We start from the raw sequence: 20,256 nt of genomic DNA, 5'->3' as shown, positions 1-20,256 counted from the left end.
ATCCTCTAATCCTCCACCATGGGTGCCCATTGCAGCTCGTCGGTGGCCTATTCCCCGTATCCATGGATAGTTGTGGTCTTGGATGTTACGTGCAATGACAACCTCCATTGACCCCAAGAGGATTGTGATATGTGCATTTAATGCCTTATTGGAGTTGCTTCCCCTCCTCCTTGATCTCTGCCCCTTCCACCCTGTTAAAGGCAGACCACCACCGTGCATTTCGTTCTCAATGTCGGACACAAGGAAACTATGGAGCCTAAAGAGGCAGAGGGAGATCAGCTCGAGATCGATGGGGGCAGACTCCACCATCTGTCTCGATGCAAGGAGGTTGTGGATCTTGAAGAGATGGACACATGTCTCGATGCAAGGAGGTTGTGGATCTTGAAGAGATGGACACAGTGGTTGAGCTTTGATTCCTTCCTCTTTGTGACCTCATATATAAGCTTCAGCTGGGGAGAGGGAAAGATGGCATATGTGCCCTATAATTTTTTTATTCTTTATATTGACTGGATTGCTACGTGTGCATCACATAGGTCTAAAGTCACTCCAAATTGAGTTAGGAGAGTAATTTGTCGAGATTGAAGAGTTTAGATGTAGAATGTTTGATTTTATAGTTTAATGAGGTAATTCAAACTAGTATAATAGTTGATGGGGGATAATTATGACTTTTCTCTTAAGAAACATGGTGTATATTCTCCACACTACGATACCAGCCCGATGCCTCAACGTACCAGGACCAAAATATGAATGAATAATTTAGATAAAAAATACAACCTAATATGGACAAAAATAACATTAAAACGTTTAGTAGGAATCAATTGTGCTAAAGATTGGCAGTACATTTACGTGGCTTTATTATATTTGTAAAGATAATAAGAATGTGACGACAGATCGAGTTGCTAACAAATGACCCCACTCATTATGGTTTAAAAACGTGTTGCACTCCTTTATTCTAGTACAAATGCACTCCCGTAGAGAATTTGTAAGTTTTACGGTTTTGTCCCTAGTCTATGCCTACTAGGCGGTTGTCGTTGGGGAAGTACGTGCCATGTTAAACTTGGGGAGTACATCACGTAGTCATGGTAAAATTGTCAGGCTTTTGGTTAAATATTTAACAAGTGCAAACCGCAAATTCTAAAAATATTATATGATGATATCTAAAACACATATAGGGATAAAAATGGTCGGAAGCGACACTATTTTTATGGAGACGGCGTTGGTACAGTCAAGAATAAAAACAATGTACAATCAAGTTCAGTTCAAAACCACAAATAATAAAAAAGAAAAGGAAAAACAAGAACATTCCAAGGGCAAAGTGGGAACAAGTCAAACACCCACAGATTCCTGCCCCTCTCGCCCGCCCGCCCGCCCGCGTTTCCCTCCCTCCTCCTCCCCCCTGCATTCGCTCTCGCCTCCTCCTCCTCCTCCTCCTCTCACCACCTCGCCGCAAAACCCCCCAACCGCTAGCCCACGAATCCCTCACCCCCCACCCCCACACCCCTGCTCGCGGTCTCTACACGGTTCCGATCCGGTCCACTGATCGGTGGTGCGGTGATCGGGGGCGGCAACGATTCGGAGCCGAGGGCTCGGTGGGGTTTGGGCGGCGCCGAATGGCGGCGGGGTGGGAGCGCGCCAAGCGCGCCATGGCGGCCAGGCTCTGCGTCCGCGCGCCACGGGTGCGTGCTGCGGCGGAGGGGGAGAGGGAGGGGGAGGGGGAGGGGGAGGAGAGGGGAAGGACGGTGGCTGCCTCGCCGCCCTCGCGTGCGGCCTCGCGGCGGCTGTCGAGGTCCGGGAGCAGGAGTTCGACGGTGAGATCGTTTGTTTTTTTTTTTGGTCCAGTTCCTCCTCTCGCTCGTTGCGGGGTGCATGCTCTTGGTGCGAATCCTCTCGAATGATTTTGATAGGGATTGCGTTGCTGTGCAAAACAACAATATAATTTTTTTTAAAAAAATTGCAGCCTCATGATGAATGAACTGCTCTTGTTTAAACCCAAGAAGAGTTGTGTTGAAATCTGATAGAATTCTCAGGAATCAGGATACACCTGTTGAGATTTCATATGATAGAATTTTTTATCGATTGATCCATGATCAAGGTTTCATCCGTTTAGATTATCACTAACTTTGGAGGGTTTAGATAAGGGAAACACTGTAGTTTAATCAGTGTTCACTGGTCCTTTTTGTTCCCCCCTCACATAAAGGGGATTTTAATCATATCTGCTGTTTGGAATCTTTGAAACTTGATTGATTGAATTTCTTTGTGTAAACAGATGTTCCTCTTATGCCCATATCCTTTTGCGACAAAGAACTGAAGTGATCCCAAAGGCCTGACCAACTTCTCTTTTTAAAAGAACAGTAGCTGATTTTTTTTTTCTGCTGCATTCTTGTAGCCTTGTAGGAGTATATATTTTGCTCCTTGTGCCATATATTTCACAAAATCAACAGATCCTTTTGTTTCATTATAATACTACCAAAGGTCTCAAGTTATGCAGTTCGTGCTTCATTTGAAATGGGGCTTTAGCTATTTGATTCGTATCATTTGGTTGGCCAAAAGACCATATCATGTCAACAAAGTTAGCCAGAAACCTGGAGAAAACGTCGTTACTACTTAACATCTTATCATGTAAATACATTTGTACTTTGATTGGTATATTGCCTCCTGCAGTGGACCTTAATAGTTTTTACTTTAGGAAAATTCTGCTTGCTCGGTTGCTTACATGGACCTTTTCTCTGATTTTTTGGTCCCTGGGTTTATTCTTGCATTTGAATTCCTCGCGCCTGTACTTTTATGTTTCTTTTTGTTCTCCGTTGAAATCATGAATGTAGCGTGTTGTGGGCGAGTAAGCAACCGGACAAGTATGCAATAGTTTTTTTTTTCATTATTTAGGACTACAAAAGGAAGGAAATTTCGATTGCCTGTTCTATGATATTCTTATGTTTACAATTCCTAGGAAGAGCAGGACCTCTATTGTTCACCAACTCCCTCCTCATCTTCTGAAGCCTGCTGTTTTCTTTCCCTTTCCAGCCCACGTTTTTTTCTTTCATCAGTTAGATGATGCCATGTAGGAGATAAGGCTCATAGAAACCTTTCTTTAGGAATTCAGCTCTTGACATCACACTGATGAGCAAATACTGGAACAGCACAACAAAAAAGTTATTCCTAGGTAGTATGTTATGAGGTAGGCGTGTTCGTTCATCCCTAGTAATGAGCCAAATTTCATTGTTTTTCATGCGTACACTTTCTAAACTGTTAAATATGTATTTTTTACAAAATTTATATAGAAAAATTGCTTTAAAAAAATTATTTTTCAATTTTTAGCTATTAATTAATTAATAATAGGTTAATCTCCTACTATATTTTTTGCGCCGGTTATTTAGCCAGCCATGTCATATATCATCTTATATTGTTCTCCAATGGAGCTTTTGAAATAAACTTGAAAAGAAATTACATTTTGTCAACATATACTTTACTTGATAGGTTTTACCTCAGCAATCAAAACTTTAACTTGGCAATTATTTCAATTGGGCATTTTAACCATCCATTTGAAGGTACCTAAAGGTAATATATTTTGTAGTATAAAAGCTTAGTGCATTAAGGTAATAGTTACATAAAGATATTAAAATTTTACACTAAAAATTCAATATCTCTAGGTAATTTCTAAAGTACAGTAAAGTTTCTCATATCGATCTACTTCATGATTTGATATGCACCGATGCCATATATAGTTATCCACCTTATCATACTCTAGGTTAAAATTGATCTGCAAAAGATCTTGGTTGGTTTGATGGAGATATCAACATGATCCAAAGACAAGGAGAGGGTCAGAGGGAGACACCAAAATCCTTTTCTATTTATCAATAATTGGTCAAAGTGATGCATCTATTTGAGAAATAGAGGGAGACCACGGAACGGTATTTCATTCTAGAACGGTGGAGATCGATCTCCACCCTAATTTTTCGTTTCTGTTCACGATTATAGGCCAAAATTTAAATATTTACTTTAAATTTAAAGTTGATTTTAATTTTTTAACTAAACTTTATTTTATAGTCTTGACTTTTAGATCGCTAAGATTATGTATATAAAAGTTTTATTTATAAATTATTTTTATTTATAGAATTTGTTATTTGGTTTTTTATAAAAAAAAGTCAAACAATCATCGCCTGGTATCTATATATCAGGTCTGATACACGTGGTATCAACATATCTAATTTCAACAAAATGACTTTTTCTAGTATTTCTGTTGAGAATAGGCTCTGCTTGAATGATTGGCATTTGGTTGTATAATTCAGAGTATACGGTGCTATGTATCTTTTCCTGTGTGCTGCATGCTTTTCCAGAAAGGGGTGAGCTGAATAATGAAAGGATAAGCACGTAGTAGATAGCTGTCATCGATTGTTGTGCTTTTTCTAATGTTTCATTGGCTGCATTAATTCAAATTCTTGCCATCTTTCAGCATCCTGATAATATCAGGGTCCAGCTGCATGAGTTGACTATTGTGTTTGATGTTTAATTAATTAATAATACTAATTTTACAATTTACAATCTGCCTTGTTGGATTGCATGACTTGGACTGACATTAATCTCTTGTGCAGTTGTGCTGATGCTGTTGACACTGTCAGTACTATTATAATTTTGTCCAAGGCTCACTACGAACATTCAGTTTGGTCATTATTTAAGCTCCCCTCCCTCATTTCAGTCATTGCGAATATACTTTATGCTTTTGAAAACAATCCATTGCGTCGTCTATAACGCGAAATAACTAATTGGTACACTTCACTCTAGTGCACGAGCTTAAAGCTAGTGCACGAGCTTAAAGCAAATACAATAAGTGATATAAACGGGTTCTAAAAATTATCACGTCATACTTATACTTATATAAAGAGGAGAGAAAAATAAGAGATAAGAAAAACATACTACAATTTTTAGCTAGCTACAATATAAGCTATAAGAACATCCACAATGTGTATAAAAATGATCTTTATAGCTCTATAAAAACTACTTTACCATTGTAGAAGGAGACCTTAGCTATAAGGCCACCTTTAACAATGGAGATAGCATATTATCTCTAAGCTATCTAAAAGACAACTTCTTCAATAGTCTAGTTTTTAGTAACTAACTCATAGCACAAGCGACCCCACAATTCATTCTCACTTGACATTAAAATATGTGCAAGAGACTATCTCTTGATTAAGAGATAGTTTTTATCTCTCTTCTATTAAAAAATTATATAGTATACCTTATAGATAGCTTATAAATACCCATTGGAGGAGGCCTAAGGGAGTGAAATAGGATGAGCTACGGAAGTAGTTTGTTAGCACATGGATGCATATACACCCGTTGCTTGGATGTTATCTAAATAGTCATTAAAAATATGAAAAAAATTTAATAAGATAGTTTAATATGAGTTATATCACTCCACCAAGATGCAAGTTTAAATTCATCTTCTACAAGTTATAGAAAAATAACAAAAGCAATTATGAATATACGTACAGTTAATTTCAGTTTTATTTTTTTTTGCTACAACTTATAGAAGTTGAATTTAAACTTGTATGTTTTTGAGTGATATAACTCATACTAATCTATCTTGTTATTTTTTTTTATATTTTTTTATAACTATTTAGATAGCATGCAACTATACGGGTGTACGTACACTCGTATGGTAAAAACTGTTTCCCTAGCTATAAGGACCACCCATATGGATTAAAATATATTATCTTCCTCCTCTCTCTTCTCTCTTGTGAGAGAACTAATACTATTGGATGTGGTCTGTGGGTCCTACCTTATGTCTATTGTTATCTTTATACATTGTGCAAATTAAAATAGTAAAAGACCACCTATGTGGATCCCATCTATATGAACCAATTAGTCTATATATATTGGTGATGCTTTAAGACTCTGAGTGTGTATGAGATGTGGATCATACTTTGATGATATATATGTTTATGTGTAAATGTTGTACAAGTTGATTAACATGTTAGTCGTTAATGACATAGAAAAATTTTAGAGCAAGTAGTTAGCTCTTTTATTGATCGTGCTCTCAGCATGGAACCATGATTATTTTTTTTCAACGATTCATCTTTAGTTAGTGTATTTTTTTTTCTTTTCCAAGAACTCCACACTACTTGTTGCTGAACTCTCATATGATATCAGTTACTGACTTTCTTCTGCTGGTTTTTCTTGGTTACTTTTCAGAGGATATGTGCCATCTGCCTCGGAGGAATGTGGTCAGGTAATGGCCAAGCCCTGTTCACCGCCGAATGCTCCCACAAGTTCCACTTCCACTGCATCTCGTCGAGTGTCCGCCATGGCAATCTCGTCTGCCCGATCTGCCGCGCCGTGTGGAAGGAGCTGCCATTCCAGGGCCCTCTCCCTGCAGCCGACGCCAACAATGGAACGGCTCGAGTGAACCCACTGGACTGGCCACTGGACGACAGGCAGCAGCGGCAGCAGCAGCGGATGTCCGTTGCCCGCAGGCTGTCGCGCGCCGACAGCGTCACCCGGCAATGGCAGCTTCCGGTCTACCGTTCGCTGAACGGCGGCGGCGTTTTCGACGACGATGAACAGCTGGATCTTCAGCCTGAGAATGTGGTTCAGAGCCAGGATGATGTCGACGCGATGGTGGTTGGTTCTGTTGGGATCACGACGTACACCGCGTTCCCGGCGATGGAGGAGTCTGTGGCGCAGGAGGAGTTCGCCATCTTGATCCACCTGAAGGCTCCGTCTTCTCCGGCGCCGGCGACCTCCCGCCGCGCGCCTGTTGACCTTGTGTGTGTGCTGGACGTGAGCTGGAGCATGGCTGGGACGAAGCTCGCGCTCCTGAAGCGCGCCGTGGGGTTCGTGATCCGGACGCTCGGCCCCAGTGACCGGCTGTCCGTCGTCACGTTCTCGTCGGCGGCGAGGAGGCTGTTCCCGCTGAAGAGGATGACGGAGGCCGGGAGGCAGCGCGCGTTGCAGAAGGTGAACTCCCTCGTCGCCGATGGCGGCACCAACATCGCCGACGCGCTGAAGAAAGCCACGAGGGTGATGGAGGACCGGTGGGAGAGGAACCCCGTGTGCAGCATCGTCCTCCTCTCCGACGGCCGGGACACCTACTCCGTCCCGGCTCCACTCGGCGGCGGCCAGACGGACTACTCCGTGCTTGTCCCGAGCTCCCTCCTTCCCGGCGGAGCGGCCCAGCACGTGCAGGTCCACGCCTTCGGCTTCGGCGCCGACCACGACTCGCCGGCGATGCACTCCATCGCCGAGATGTCCGGCGGCACGTTCTCGTTCATCGACGCGGCGGGCTCGATCCAGGACGCGTTCGCCCAGTGCATCGGCGGCCTGCTCAGCGTGGTGGCGCAGGAGCTGCGGCTCAGCGTCGAGTGCGACGACGACGGCGTGCTGCTGTCCTCTCTCATCTCGGGCGGCTACGCCAGCCACGTGGACGGCGACGGGCGTGGCGGCTTCATCGACGTCGGCGACCTCTACGCCGACGAGGAGAGGGACTTCCTGGTCACCGTGCGCGTCCCGGCCGCGCGCGGGGAGTCCGCCCTGATCACGCCGAGCTGCACCTACCGGAACACGGTCACCATGGAGACCGTTAGCGTGGGAGGCAACACGGCGACCGTCCCTCGCACGGTGGACCCCGTGAGCTCCGACATGTCGCCGGAGGTCGAGCGGGAGCTTCACCGTCTCCACGCCACGGAGGACATGGCCGCCGCCCGCGCCGCCGCCGAGCGTGGGGACTTCGAGCTGGCCATCTCCATCCTGGACGAGCGCCTCCGCGCGCTCGGGTCGCGGGCGGCGGCGCTGAACGACGACCCGCAGTGCGCGGCGCTGGTCGCCGAGCTGGCGGAGATGCAGGACAGGGTGGATTCGCGGCAGCGGTACGAGGAGTCCGGCCGCGCGTACATGCTCGCCGGCCTGAGCTCCCACTCGTGGCAGCGCGCCACGGCGCGCGGCGACTCGACGGAGCTCACCAGCGCCATCCACACCTACCAGACGCCCTTCATGGTCGACATGCTGCAGCGGTCGCAGACGCTGCAGCCGGCCGAGGTGGTCATGGCGACGATGAGCCGCAGCTCCCCGGCTCTCGTCGCGTCGCCGTCACGCCTCGCCGCCTCGCCGCCGCCGCGGCGCCGCTCTGTCAGGCCGACGTGGTCGTTCCCCGGGCGGCACTAGCGATGCATGACTCGCCATGGCTACAATAACTTTGTGAAGCTAGAAGCTAGCTAGCTAGCTAGGTGGGAGAGGAGAACCCTAGACGCCATTGTTTCGTTCGTTTCCTTTATATATGTTTCTTCATTGCGGTGAGGTTGTTCGACTTGTTTCAGTTTGCCATCGTCGTTTAGTTAAGAGAGAATCGCATGGATACATATGGTTTGGTTGATGTAAATGAAGGAAAAAGAATGATGTAGTGGATGGACATGGTTGTTGAAAAGAATGTTTTTATTAGGGAATGATATTTTTTTTGGGAAAAAATATCTCTATGTAGCATAAAATTTTCTCCGATACCATTAAATATCACAGATTCTTCCTATGACAAATAATACCATGTTCAATGGTAGAGTTCATAGTGGGTTCTATCTCAAGCCACGTCAGTAAGAAAAATCTATTTTATAATGATACATACAAATGTAGAGTTAGGTGTAGTTTCTACATCAATGCAATAAAATATTTTTATTACGCTAGTTTCCTTTTTATCCACCCTCATGCAAAAAAGTTTCCTTTAATAAATGCTAAAAGTCGATTTTAAGCCGTTGTCATGCATGACAACAACTTTTCTCTCTTCTTCCCTCTCTTTCCTCCATGTTACCAAATTTGCTTACGCGACGATTGAGAGAGTCAGCTATTAAACAGTTTTGTACGTCCCCTAATATAGCACAACATGTAACATAACTTGAGAGAGAGTGGAGATACTATTTCTCAGGACAAAAATACCCCTGACTCATTAAACATACAAATCTAGCAGCACATAGAAGTCTCACAGTGGTGGCAACATTTCATTGTTCGGTAGTAAAAGTCATAGCAACACTTACATCTAAGAGGCATGGTTTAGAGAGGACAATACAAGTCTAGCAAAAGTCACACATAGTTTGAAGACAACTTAGTTTTCATCACTTTGAAAAATTAAGGAATGACGATAGAATCTAATAGGTTCCTCTTCCTCAAAGGTGCAGCAACCCTTGATGTAGTAGCCATTTATTTTGTATCTTGGTGGAGTGTGATATGGAATCGGCTAAGAAGCATATGAAGAAACTTCTTACGTTATTGGGGTATTCATTGCAGGGGCTAAGAGGAAGTATAAGATTCATTTGAAGTTGAGTAATAACAATTGGGCTGCTTTGTACTAGTAACATTCATATCAACTACATCATCAATGTGATTTAGGTTGGCCCCCTTCCAGAAATAGCCAGTTAGTTCAGTGATCAAGAGGAGGGCTCTGATCTTAGGTTCTACATCAACTAAAATATCTAGTTCGTTTAGACAAGATTCTCGCTTAGGTGTTTAGCTCATTCATGTGACACCAGACAGAAGAGATGTTGAAGGAGCAAGGAGGAAAAGATCTAAACGAGAGAAGCGACCACTATTCTATTCCGATCAATATGACACGAGTCAGAAAGAAGTGTTGAAGGAGAAAGAAGGAAGAGATTTGCTCCGGTCCAATAAAAAGTAACTCGAGATACTAAATCATTTTCCACTATTGGATCTAGCTAAATAGGATGTACACTTTTAGATCTAACGATCAAAAATAATTTGGTATCGCGAGGTACCGGTACCTTGAGATACTTGTTATTGGATCGGAGCAAATCTTAAGAAGAAAAAGACGGAAGGAGAGAAGCAACCACTAATCCAGAAAGGAAGGAAAGAAGAGATGGGAGAGACATGATGGATGGACGAAGGAGGTTTGGTGTGTTTACCATCCATCCACTTTCGTTCAATTTTGTGGTGGATGTTTAATTATAAGACAATCTAGTTGGCAAATATGTCGCTCGGCTTTTTTCATAAAAAACATAACAATCAGCACCTTTGTTATTTGAAAAAGCGAATGGCATACTAATTACTTTAAATTAAAGTAACAATGTTACTAGTCTACCACAAAATCGTCCTCAATATTTGGACACATAAAGGATATTCTTCCGAATTAAAGTTTCGTTTTTGAACGAGATCGCAACCCTTGCAGCTATATATATATCTCCATGTTGGACGGTCGGTCGGCTGGTCGCTTGGTCTTGCCAGCGGCTGTGGCGACATGGTGTATCGTTGTGTCGTCATTATTGCCAGCGAAACCGTTTTTCTTTCCTTTTTTTTGCAAAATTTTGCACGAGCGGGATATTTCTGCAAATTTGAGAAAAGAAAGGTATCTACTTTTTGAAAAAAAGAACGACACAAAACATGTTGAACATGCACGAGTGTTCATTGTCACTTGGAATGGCACACGGCAGTGGCAAAGCTTCTCCCACGGAAGCAATCTTTTAGCACACAGTTATATATACACCCGTTGCTTGCATGCCATCTAAATAGTTATCAAATATTATAAAAAAATTTAACAAAATAGTTTAATATGAGTTATAACACTCCACCAATATGCAAATTTAAATTCAACTTTCAAAAGTTAGCAAAAATAACAAAAACAATTATAAATATGCGTATACTTAGTTTCAGTTTTGTTTTTTTTTCTATAACTTTGAAGTTAAATTTAAACTTTCATGCTTGTGAAGTGATATAAATCATATTAATCTATCTTATCAAATTTTTTCATATTTTTATGATTATTTATATGGCATGGAAGCATACGGATGTACTTATACCCGTGTGCTAAAAACTGTTTCCCTTCTCCCCCAAGCACAGACCATGCCAAGCCAAGCCAATTATGCATGTAGCTTCTACTTCTTTCTCACACCAACCTCCCCTCCCCAAATCAAAGCAGCATGCAACTTGTTGATCTTAGCAAGAGCTTAGGTTAATTATTTGCTCCTCTTTGCCTTTCTGGCTTAATTTTTAACCTCATTTTTCCGCTTACTCGTGCTTGTAAGAAAAAAAAAATAAATAAAATTTTTAACCTTAAATTTTGACTTGGTTTTAGGATATTTTTATCGTAGTTTATTTTTAGCATTTAATTTTAAATTCTTAATAATATATATATATATATAATTATTTATAGATTATTTTTTACTTATAAATACGTTGGTTCATTTTTTTTCTCATGAAAAAGCCAAAAGATGGCCTCGTTTGTATGTGGCCATCTTTGCTCGCCGTGAACGGCGAGCCGAAGCTAAAGCCAACCGATCGACGCCGGCGCGGCACCGGGGGCGTGACGAGCGCGCGCTGGCGCTGCCGTCTCCGCGACGTGCAAAACCACAGCTACGTGCCACCGGCCGGAGGCTGTGCACGCACACGGAACCTTCTTCAAGTACTCGACCCAGCTCTCGCCGGCCGGCTGCCAACTCACCTCCATTACGTACTGGGTATAGTGAAGAGCTTTTCCCTGATCGATCGTCGTGTGTGTGGAGGCAGCTAGCTTGCCATGGCTCTGGAGCAGCTGGGGAGGAGGAAGGTGGCGGGGTCGCTCCTGCTGCTCAACCTCCTCATGTACGTCTTCATGCTCGGGTTCGCCGGCTGGGCGCTGAACAGCTCCATCAAGAACGCCGGCGTCGACGCCGGCTGGGGTACTGAGCAGCCGCAGCCGTGGGGGGCGCCGCCGTACTACCGGCAGAGCGCGTGGTCCGCCGCAAGGTTCCACTTCGCGACGTTCGCGGCGCTGGCGGGGGCGCTGGGCGTGGCGGCGAAGGCCGCGGCGGCGTACCACGGGGGCCGCGCGGGGGCGTCGTGGAAGCCGCAGGGGCTCGCCACGGCGGCGTCGCTCGGCACCGCCGCGTGGGCGGCCACCGCGCTGGCGTTCGGGCTGGCGTGCAGGGAGATGCACGACGCCGCCGCGGCCGGGGTCCCGCGCGGGTGGCGGATGCGCGCGCTGGAGGGGCTGACCGTCACGCTGGCGTTCACGCAGCTGCTCTACGTGCTCCTCCTGCACGCCGCCGTCGCCGGCGAACGCTGCGGCGGCCTCGCCTGCCCCGGCGACGTCTAGCTAGCTAGGCGACGCGCGAGAGCACCTGTAACCTCATGTGCTATGCACGCTCGCACGCACGCATCCATGCATCCATCCGGTGCACACCTCAACAAGCTTGTGTCGTGCATGCGCATCCCGAGTGCCGTTCGTTCGTCGTGTCATGTGTATCGCAGCACGGCTACTTGCGTGCAATAAATAAATAAACAAATTTCTGCTCCAATTTGTGTATTTACTACTCTAGTTATTTCTCGGATTTTGTTTTAGCTTCAAACAAATCTCTACTGCGATGCCTTAGGAACAAGCACCACACCCTTGCTCCAAGTGTTGGCCTTCCCATAATCCCATGCGAACTACCTAAAAGTGCATCTAGCCTCCAAAACAAGTTTTGGATAATTAACTATAATTCTAGTCAAAGCATATGTGCGCAAACAAATTATGGTTGCAGAGAAGTTAGACTCTGGCATGGCATGGAATGCGCAAATTTGCTTAAAGCGAGAAGTGATCCAAAACACGAAAATCGAACGGAATCAAGACGATCGAAGGCGTTTTTATTTTTCGCTTTGAGTCATAAGACAATCCGTACTATTAATAGAGGTTACCAAGTCACTACATGCATCCATGAGAGAGTGATGAGTGTTTGAGGCTTGTATGAGAGGAATTCCAGAGAGCCTGGACCGGACAATCCGGTGAGGACCGGACAGTCCGACAAACCGGCCTCAGGCAGTAGCCAGAGCATAAGTGATGGTTGGACGGTCTAGCCCATGGGCTTGGACAGTCTAGTCCATGTAACCTTATGCAACGGCTAGCTGACGTTTGACAGTCCTATATAAGCCATCTCAGGATTTTAGCAGTGGGTGAGACTTACAGTTCAAACTCTAGGTTCCTAGGTGAGTTCTTGCCCCTACTAAGTCTCCCTCACTAATCCTAACACTTCCTAGAGTGATTAAGGCGAGGATTAAACCTAGGTGGTGAGATTAGGGATTAGTGATTGTATCTTGTGCGTTTTAAGATTAGTGAGTGATTAAAGACCCACTATTCGTAGACACTTTAAATTAATTACATATATTAGTATGTATTACCTATTTCATCTTATAGTAATCCATCTTACAGTAATATATCTTAATAATCCAGATTACAATAATCTAAATTAGAAACAAACATGCCTAAGTGAAGTGGAGATACTTTTAGTTTCTGTGATTCACGTTTAATGTGAAATGTGAGTTACCTTTTACTCTAGAAAACTACTCTCTCATGTTTTTTCTTATTTAACGCATTTAACGTTTGTGTTTGCATTTGCCCATTTGTCTTATTCAAACTTTTTAAACTAATGAAAAATTATAAGTAATGCTAATGTTTCTTTAATAATAAATCATATTATAACAAAATAATTAATAATAATATAAAATTTTTAAATAAGATGAATAGTTAAACATAAACCTAAAAGTTAACAATGTTAAATAAAAGAAAGAACGAGTGAATATCATTTTTTTTAATCAATGATGCTTAAGGCATGTCGTAGCTAGCAACGCAAAGTCTATTCAATAATCTAGAGGAAAGAGATACAGTCTAAGCGTAATTTACGACTTAGATATCAATAATCTAGAAATTTGGACGCATACCGTTGTTCAAATTATTCGCCGGCATACTGTATAAAACATTCCCTTCATTTTATATATAAACAATGATGTATTTGATAAAATCAATTTTACAATGTACTAAATGCTAGTATAATTTTTCATAAATTTAAAGAGTTTTATCCTAAAATAAACTTAAAGTGGATCATAATATGAAATAAATGGTATATATTCTTGTCTTTATAGCGACGACATAAGGCGGGGGAGAAATCATTTCACAAAAACTGAAAAATCCAAAATCAAGCCACTATAAAATCATTTCAGATCGGCTGCAAATTGTAACTCGACGGAAAAATAATTTGGTCGACCAATTTCACAAAACCTTTAAATGAAATAAGATTCTTCTACAGTAGTGCTTACTGAGCTATAATAATTTTATCATTGGATTCAGCATTAGCTCCCTGCAGAGGAGCATTTAACATTTTGCCACTCAAACAAAATACTCTTAACATATTTACCATTGAACCAATATGTTATAGTTTTATAAGGACCCACGTGTCATAGATGGCGAGTGATAAATCTATTTTAATCACTGGTAACTATGGCAAAAAGCTAAGAGCTCTTTTGAATCACATGAATGAAAAACCGGAGGAATAGGAAAAACATGAGATTTTGACAAGAATGTATGTGTAAAACAGAGGATTGCAAAACACATGGAAAACGTAGGAATGATCGTTTGATTGGACCACAGAAAAAACACAGGAATTTGAGGAGAGATATAGACTCAAATGATTTTTTCCATGAAGTTCAACCTCTCGTTAAATTTCCTCCAAAACTTGTATAGGAAAATGCATTCCATAGAAATTTCATAGGATTTCATAGGATTTATTTCTTTTATTCAAAAGGTTTTTTCGAATCACAGAAATTTTATAGAATTTTCAGAAAAAACAGTTCAACTTCTCATTTTCCTTTAAAAATCTTTTATACCGAAGAGACCCTAAAATTTATATGAAATTTTTTTGAACGAAAGCGGACCTAAATTTCCCCCTGCAGAGGACCCTAAATCCTCACCGTCCCGTGGCGGCCGCAGCACACACGCGAGAAACCACACGCACGCACCGACCTGCTCGAGAAAGAGAAGAAAAAAAACTGAAAGCCTCGTCGGCGGCGAGCGGAGAGCGGCCGATGGCGGACGGCGGCGAGATGGACGAGGAGGCCATGCGGGCCTTCTTCCCCATGTCCTTCGGCAAGGCGCCCGCGCGGTCCAGCGGCGCCGCCTCCGCCGCCCACGCCTCCACCCTCCGCAAGCCGCCCCAAAACCCTAGCGCCAGGCCCTCCGCCGCGGACGACGACGACGATGACGACGGCGGCGTTATGGTTGGGCCTCCTCGCGCGCCGCCCCGGACTTCCGGGGAGGGGGAGGACGACGAAGAGGGCGGCGGGGTGATGATTGGACCGCCTCGGCCACCTCCGCGGTCCTCCTCTCGCGGTGAGGGGGAGGACGCTGACGGTGGCATGATTGGGCCGCCTCGGCCGCCTCCGGTGAAGGAGGTGGATGAGGAGGAGGAGGAGGAAGAGGACGAGGACGAGGACGACGACGGGGATGACAGCGACGACGAGATGGAGGATGGCGGCGAGGGTTACAATCGGATTCCTCTCAGTAACGAAATTGTTCTGCGGGGGCACACCAAGGTAGCCATAAGCATCCCCTTCCAACATGATCTCTTGTTGTCCTTGTTAAAGTTGGTGTGGTCTTAATTTCCTATATTCATTGTGCTATTTACATTTATTTAATGTTATGAATAATTTAGCTCAATTAAGTTGGTTTCTTTAGCAGAACAATTTATCTGAATTGACCACACTGGAATTAAACATTTTGTTGCACTCAATTAAGTTGGTTTCTTCAGCAGAACAATTTATCTGAATTAAACAAACTGGAATTACACATTTTGTTGCACTTGGTAATTTTATTATTCTACGATAAGTTTCGGAGGTAGATTTATGACTGAAAACTGCTGGCAGGTTAGCAATTTAACCAGCATAAATTGAGCCAATTATTGGCTAGTCTGAAAGAAAATTGTTGGTGATCTTAGGCCAGTCTCATTGGGGGTTTCATTCTTATTAAATGACACATCACATAGGCAAAAATAGTGATATGACATATAATTTATGATGAAAGAGATGAGTTGAGTTTCGTGGAAATGAAACTTGGTGTACATAGTTACCTAGACCATGAAATTAGATTGAAATCGTCATTAAAAGTAATTTGTTTCAGCTCCACACATTTAATCAACTCCTACACTTGGATGCAACATTTAAGTGATATGTTGAAATGTTAGCCTATGAAACCATGAAGTGAAATTTTGTATTGAGAGCACACTTGTTTAATTCATCCACTCAAATATGTTTTGTTGATATGGCACTATTGCAAACCGCACAATGAAAGCTTGCACTGAGAATGACTTTAGGTTCTTTGGTAGATGTTGTGTAAACCATGGTAAATATCAGTAAAATATCAATTGGTCTGTTCTTGAGATGATCTCTCAGAAATTTGGCCTTCTGGTGGTGCCATCAAGGGAATTTACTTAGTTTTGTTGATTTCTTAATTTAGTTGAGGTACACAGGTGATGGATAGGTTAATCCAGAACCATCTATTTGAATTTGTTATAAGATTACTAAACATACAGGCTATATTTACCTGTTAATAATTACATTATTTTCTTTTCAGGTTGTGTCAGCTCTTGCTGTTGACCATACAGGATCCCGAGTGCTCTCTGGAAGCTATGACTACACTGTACGTATGTACGACTTCCAAGGTATGAACTCAAAGCTACAATCGTTCAGGCAGTTAGAACCGTTTGAGGGGCACCAAGTTCGCAGCTTAAGTTGGAGTCCAACATCGGATCGGTTCTTATGTGTTACCGGTTCGGCTCAGGCCAAGGTAACCTGCTTTATAATCTTCTAGAACTTCCCAAAAGTGTTCTCCATATGACTCGAAAAATGTTATTGATGTTTGAAATTATGGTTGTAATCAGATATATGATCGAGATGGGCTTACACTAGGCGAGTTTATTAAGGGTGATATGTATATCCGTGATCTGAAGAATACAAAAGGGCACATTTCTGGGCTTACTGGTGGTGAATGGAATCCCAAGTCAAAAGAAACCATATTGACCTCATCAGAAGATGGATCTATCCGTCTGTGGGATGTATCAGACTTTAAAAGTCAAAAGCAGGTAAAGAAAATTTTGAGGATATCAGAACCCTGAAATGCAGCTCATCTGTTCTGTTTGGCAATAATAATTGCTTGAAGCCCAATCATTTGTTTTAGTGTTGTACTGTGAAATACTAACTCAGCTCTTCTTCAATAGGTCATAAAACCTAAGCTAGCAAGACCAATGCGAATTCCTGTTACTACATGTGCATGGGATCATGAAGGCAAACGAATTGTTGGTGGGATAGGGGATGGTTCAATTCAGGTATGTTATTTTTTGTATAACAATACCAAACTTTTCCTATCACTTTTTATGTCCTGGCAGATATGCATTCGTTAAAATGCTTTATGATATGAACAGTATCTCCTTTGCAGCTCTGGACTGTAAAGACTGGATGGGGAAGCAGGCCAGATATACATGTTGCGAATACACATACAGAAGATATTACAGGGGTCAAGTTCTCTACAGACGGACAGACACTTCTGTCCAGAAGTATGGATAGTACTCTGAAGGTAATTTATATGGCTGTTGGGTTTTAAGGACGTTCTAAAAAAGTTTTTTTTTGTTACTTTTTGTACCTGTTTCTGTGTAAATATATGAAAATAGACATGGTCGTAACATTGCTGTGCCCTCTTCTTTTATTTATAATTTATGAATGGGCTCTAATACAGGAAATGCAATGCAGATATGGGATTTGAGGAAAATGAAAACTCCGTTGAAAGTTTTTGAAGATTTACCAAATCACTATGCTGAAACGAATGTGGCTTTAAGCCCCGATGAGCAACTTATCTTTACAGGAACTTCTATTGAGAAAGATGGTGAAAATGGAGGCCTACTTTGCTTCTTTGACCGAAGGAAACTTGAGCTTGTATCAAGGGTGGGGATTTCACCACAGTATAGTGTGATAAGGTGTCTATGGCATCCAAGGATTAATCAGGTATTTCTTAGTCCTGGATGAATTACAACTGCTGAATACCACTTTTAGGATATCAAATTAAACTTCTATGTTTTTTATTCAGGTATTTGCAACAGTTGGAGACAAGAAGGAAGGTGGTACTCATATCTTGTATGATCCTTCTATTAGTCAGAGAGGAGCACTTGTATGTGTTGGACGAGCACCGAGGAAAAAATCTGTTGATGATTATGAGGTGCAACCTGTAATTCACAATCCACATGCACTGCCACTATTTAGAGATCAACCAAGTCGGAAACGGCAAAGAGAGAAGATACTGAAAGACCCACTTAAATCTCATAAACCGGAAGCTCCAGTCAATGGACCTGGCTTTGGTGGAAGAGTTGGTACTACAAAAGGCAGCTTGTTGACACAGTACCTCTTGAAGGTAGTATGCACATTAATTGCTCCTTATGTATTATGTGTGACAAACTTTTGGTCTTTTCCATTCTTCAAAACAAAGTATATCTGTTTCTAATTTACGCCGCATTGGTGTATATTTTCCCCCTTCTTTATTACAGGAAGGTGGTTTGATCAAGGAGACATGGATGGATGAGGATCCAAGAGAGGCAATTTTGAAGTACGCTGATGCTGCAGAGAAAGATCCAAAGTTCATTGCACCAGCATATTCCCAAACTCAGCCGAATCCTCTATTTGCAGAGTCAGATTCTGAAGGCGAAGAAAAAAAATAATGTGTGCTTCTAATCTACTTATTTCGTAAACTACTACATTATGACTGGTATTTTGTTTTCCTGACAAGTCACTCTAATGCAGTGACAATATTAAGTTTCATGCATGAGCCTGGCAATACAATGTGTTTACTGCTGAGTAACTAAAGAGGGTGCAAAAGCGTCATTAAGGCAAAGGTACTGCAAGTCTTTTTAATATTGAATGATACGTGGTGTTTTATTTGATTGTTGGATGCTGTATTTTTGAAAAAATGCTGGATATGAGAGAAATGGCTCTTATATCAGTACTTATTAAGGGGGTAGTGAGACTCAAACCTAGGTTAGCTAGCCCACCACCTTGTGGTGCTAGCCAGAAGACACCCATGCCTTTCTCGGATGCTGTATTTTTTGTGTTTATGTTTGAATACCATGCTGTTTGGGAGAAACCTCTGCTTATCATTATTAGTTTTGGCAAGTTGATGTCTTTACTTGAATACGGCATTTTTCATACCTTGTGTCTCATTTTTCAGATAACACTGGAGATAACCTGTTTAGAAAACTTTATGAAAGAGTTGTGGGATGAGAATAGCTGAAGTAAAATTGTACCCGTTGGGCCCCATGGCGAGCGAAGAATATTGTTGCATATTCATGTTGTAGCAGTCTGGCACGACGTGGCTTTGGTTCACGGGTTACCGACACATTTTCCATTCGTATGTATACTCCATGGCTCCATTCTTTGTACTAATCATGTACTCCTGTTTGTGCGCCAGCAACTCATAAGAACACGTTCAGTGTAAAATTATATCGTTACTTGCAACTGATGTGCAAAACACATCAACGCAGTTCGGTTCCCAATGACCAGATGTAACTCTAGCTCATTTTCTAGTGTAATCAATACACACTAATACAGTTGCTTTCTTCATTATATATTTTTCCACGACGTTGCTTGTGCGAACATGTGCATCCTCAGCTTTTTCGCTTTCTCTTATACTTATAAGCTAAAATTTAAATTTTTAACCTTTAATTTAGAGTTGTTTTTAGGTTTTTTATTATAGTTTATTTTCAGCCTTTACTTTTAAATCACTCAGAACATATCTATAAAAAATTATTCATAGATTATCTTTTTATAAATATGTTACCTATGCAGATTACTTAGATTCTTCATTGAATTTGGAGGGTTATTACCAGGATACATGCAGATTACTTCATTGATCCAGACAAAGAACCGCGAAGGACCCGTGAAGCTTTCTAGTTATGAATCGGGTATGGAACCCATCCAATCAATTTCATACCTTCCAGCTTCTATTATTCTGTTAGATTCTTCATTGATCATGTCAAAGACCTCGAAACCGATCAGTTCCAAACCTTCCAGCCTTTATTATTAAAGAACACGGCAATTTCAAATGATCAGATCATCCAAGAACAAGCAAGCCAACAAAGCTTGTGCTTTGACCCGGAAAAACGCGTATGGCATAAGGACATCTTGATTTTGTCCCTTGACGATAATCACCCTATTCAATCATCTCGCTTCGGACAAAGCACTTCGCTTTTCGCTTAGGCTTATACTTACGTGTTAAAATTTATTATAGAACTTAAATTTAATATTGATTTTAAGATTTTTCATTGTAATTTATTTTTCAGCCTTCGTTCTTAAAAATACAAATATAAAAATTTTATTCATAAATTACTTTTCAATTGTTAATAAGATGGTTCACTTATTCTTGTAAAAAGCAAAAAGATGACAGCCAAACTTTGAGCAGTCACTTAGGATGTGTTTAGTTAGTGGGATATGCCTGGATGGGAG

The 20,256-nt window shown here is 42.1% G+C and overlaps 3 protein-coding genes across 3 annotated transcripts; all 3 read left to right on the top strand.

The window, feature by feature from the left end:
* The first annotated feature begins 1,425 nt into the window (after window positions 1-1,425).
* LOC102710530 (E3 ubiquitin-protein ligase WAV3-like) lies at window positions 1,426-8,492 on the top strand. Its single transcript, XM_040528251.1, has 2 exons — window positions 1,426-1,808; window positions 6,190-8,492. Exons 1-2 carry the CDS (start codon window positions 1,611-1,613, stop codon window positions 8,155-8,157), a joined length of 2,166 nt encoding a protein of 721 aa, XP_040384185.1. The 5' UTR covers window positions 1,426-1,610; the 3' UTR covers window positions 8,158-8,492.
* Window positions 8,493-11,227: 2,735 nt separating this feature from the next.
* Window positions 11,228-12,282, top strand: LOC102710243 (membrane protein PM19L-like). The gene has a single exon (XM_040528420.1). The coding sequence runs from the start codon at window positions 11,504-11,506 to the stop codon at window positions 12,059-12,061; it is 558 nt and encodes a 185-aa protein (XP_040384354.1). The 5' UTR covers window positions 11,228-11,503; the 3' UTR covers window positions 12,062-12,282.
* A 2,422-nt stretch (window positions 12,283-14,704) lies between these two features.
* On the top strand, window positions 14,705-19,379 carry LOC102714677 (WD repeat-containing protein 70). Its single transcript, XM_006661777.3, has 10 exons — window positions 14,705-15,309; window positions 16,346-16,558; window positions 16,653-16,853; window positions 16,989-17,096; window positions 17,207-17,344; window positions 17,518-17,769; window positions 17,852-18,172; window positions 18,306-18,477; window positions 18,559-18,650; window positions 18,983-19,379. Exons 1-8 carry the CDS (start codon window positions 14,803-14,805, stop codon window positions 18,474-18,476), a joined length of 1,911 nt encoding a protein of 636 aa, XP_006661840.2. The 5' UTR covers window positions 14,705-14,802; the 3' UTR covers window position 18,477; window positions 18,559-18,650; window positions 18,983-19,379.
* Window positions 19,380-20,256: the final 877 nt, after the last annotated feature.

The sequence above is a fragment of the Oryza brachyantha genome, chromosome 10 (assembly GCF_000231095.2).
Source record: "Oryza brachyantha chromosome 10, ObraRS2, whole genome shotgun sequence".
NCBI lineage: Eukaryota > Viridiplantae > Streptophyta > Magnoliopsida > Poales > Poaceae > Oryza > Oryza brachyantha.
Note: the sequence above shows the minus strand (reverse complement) of the source record. Positions and strands in the feature narration are given on the sequence as shown.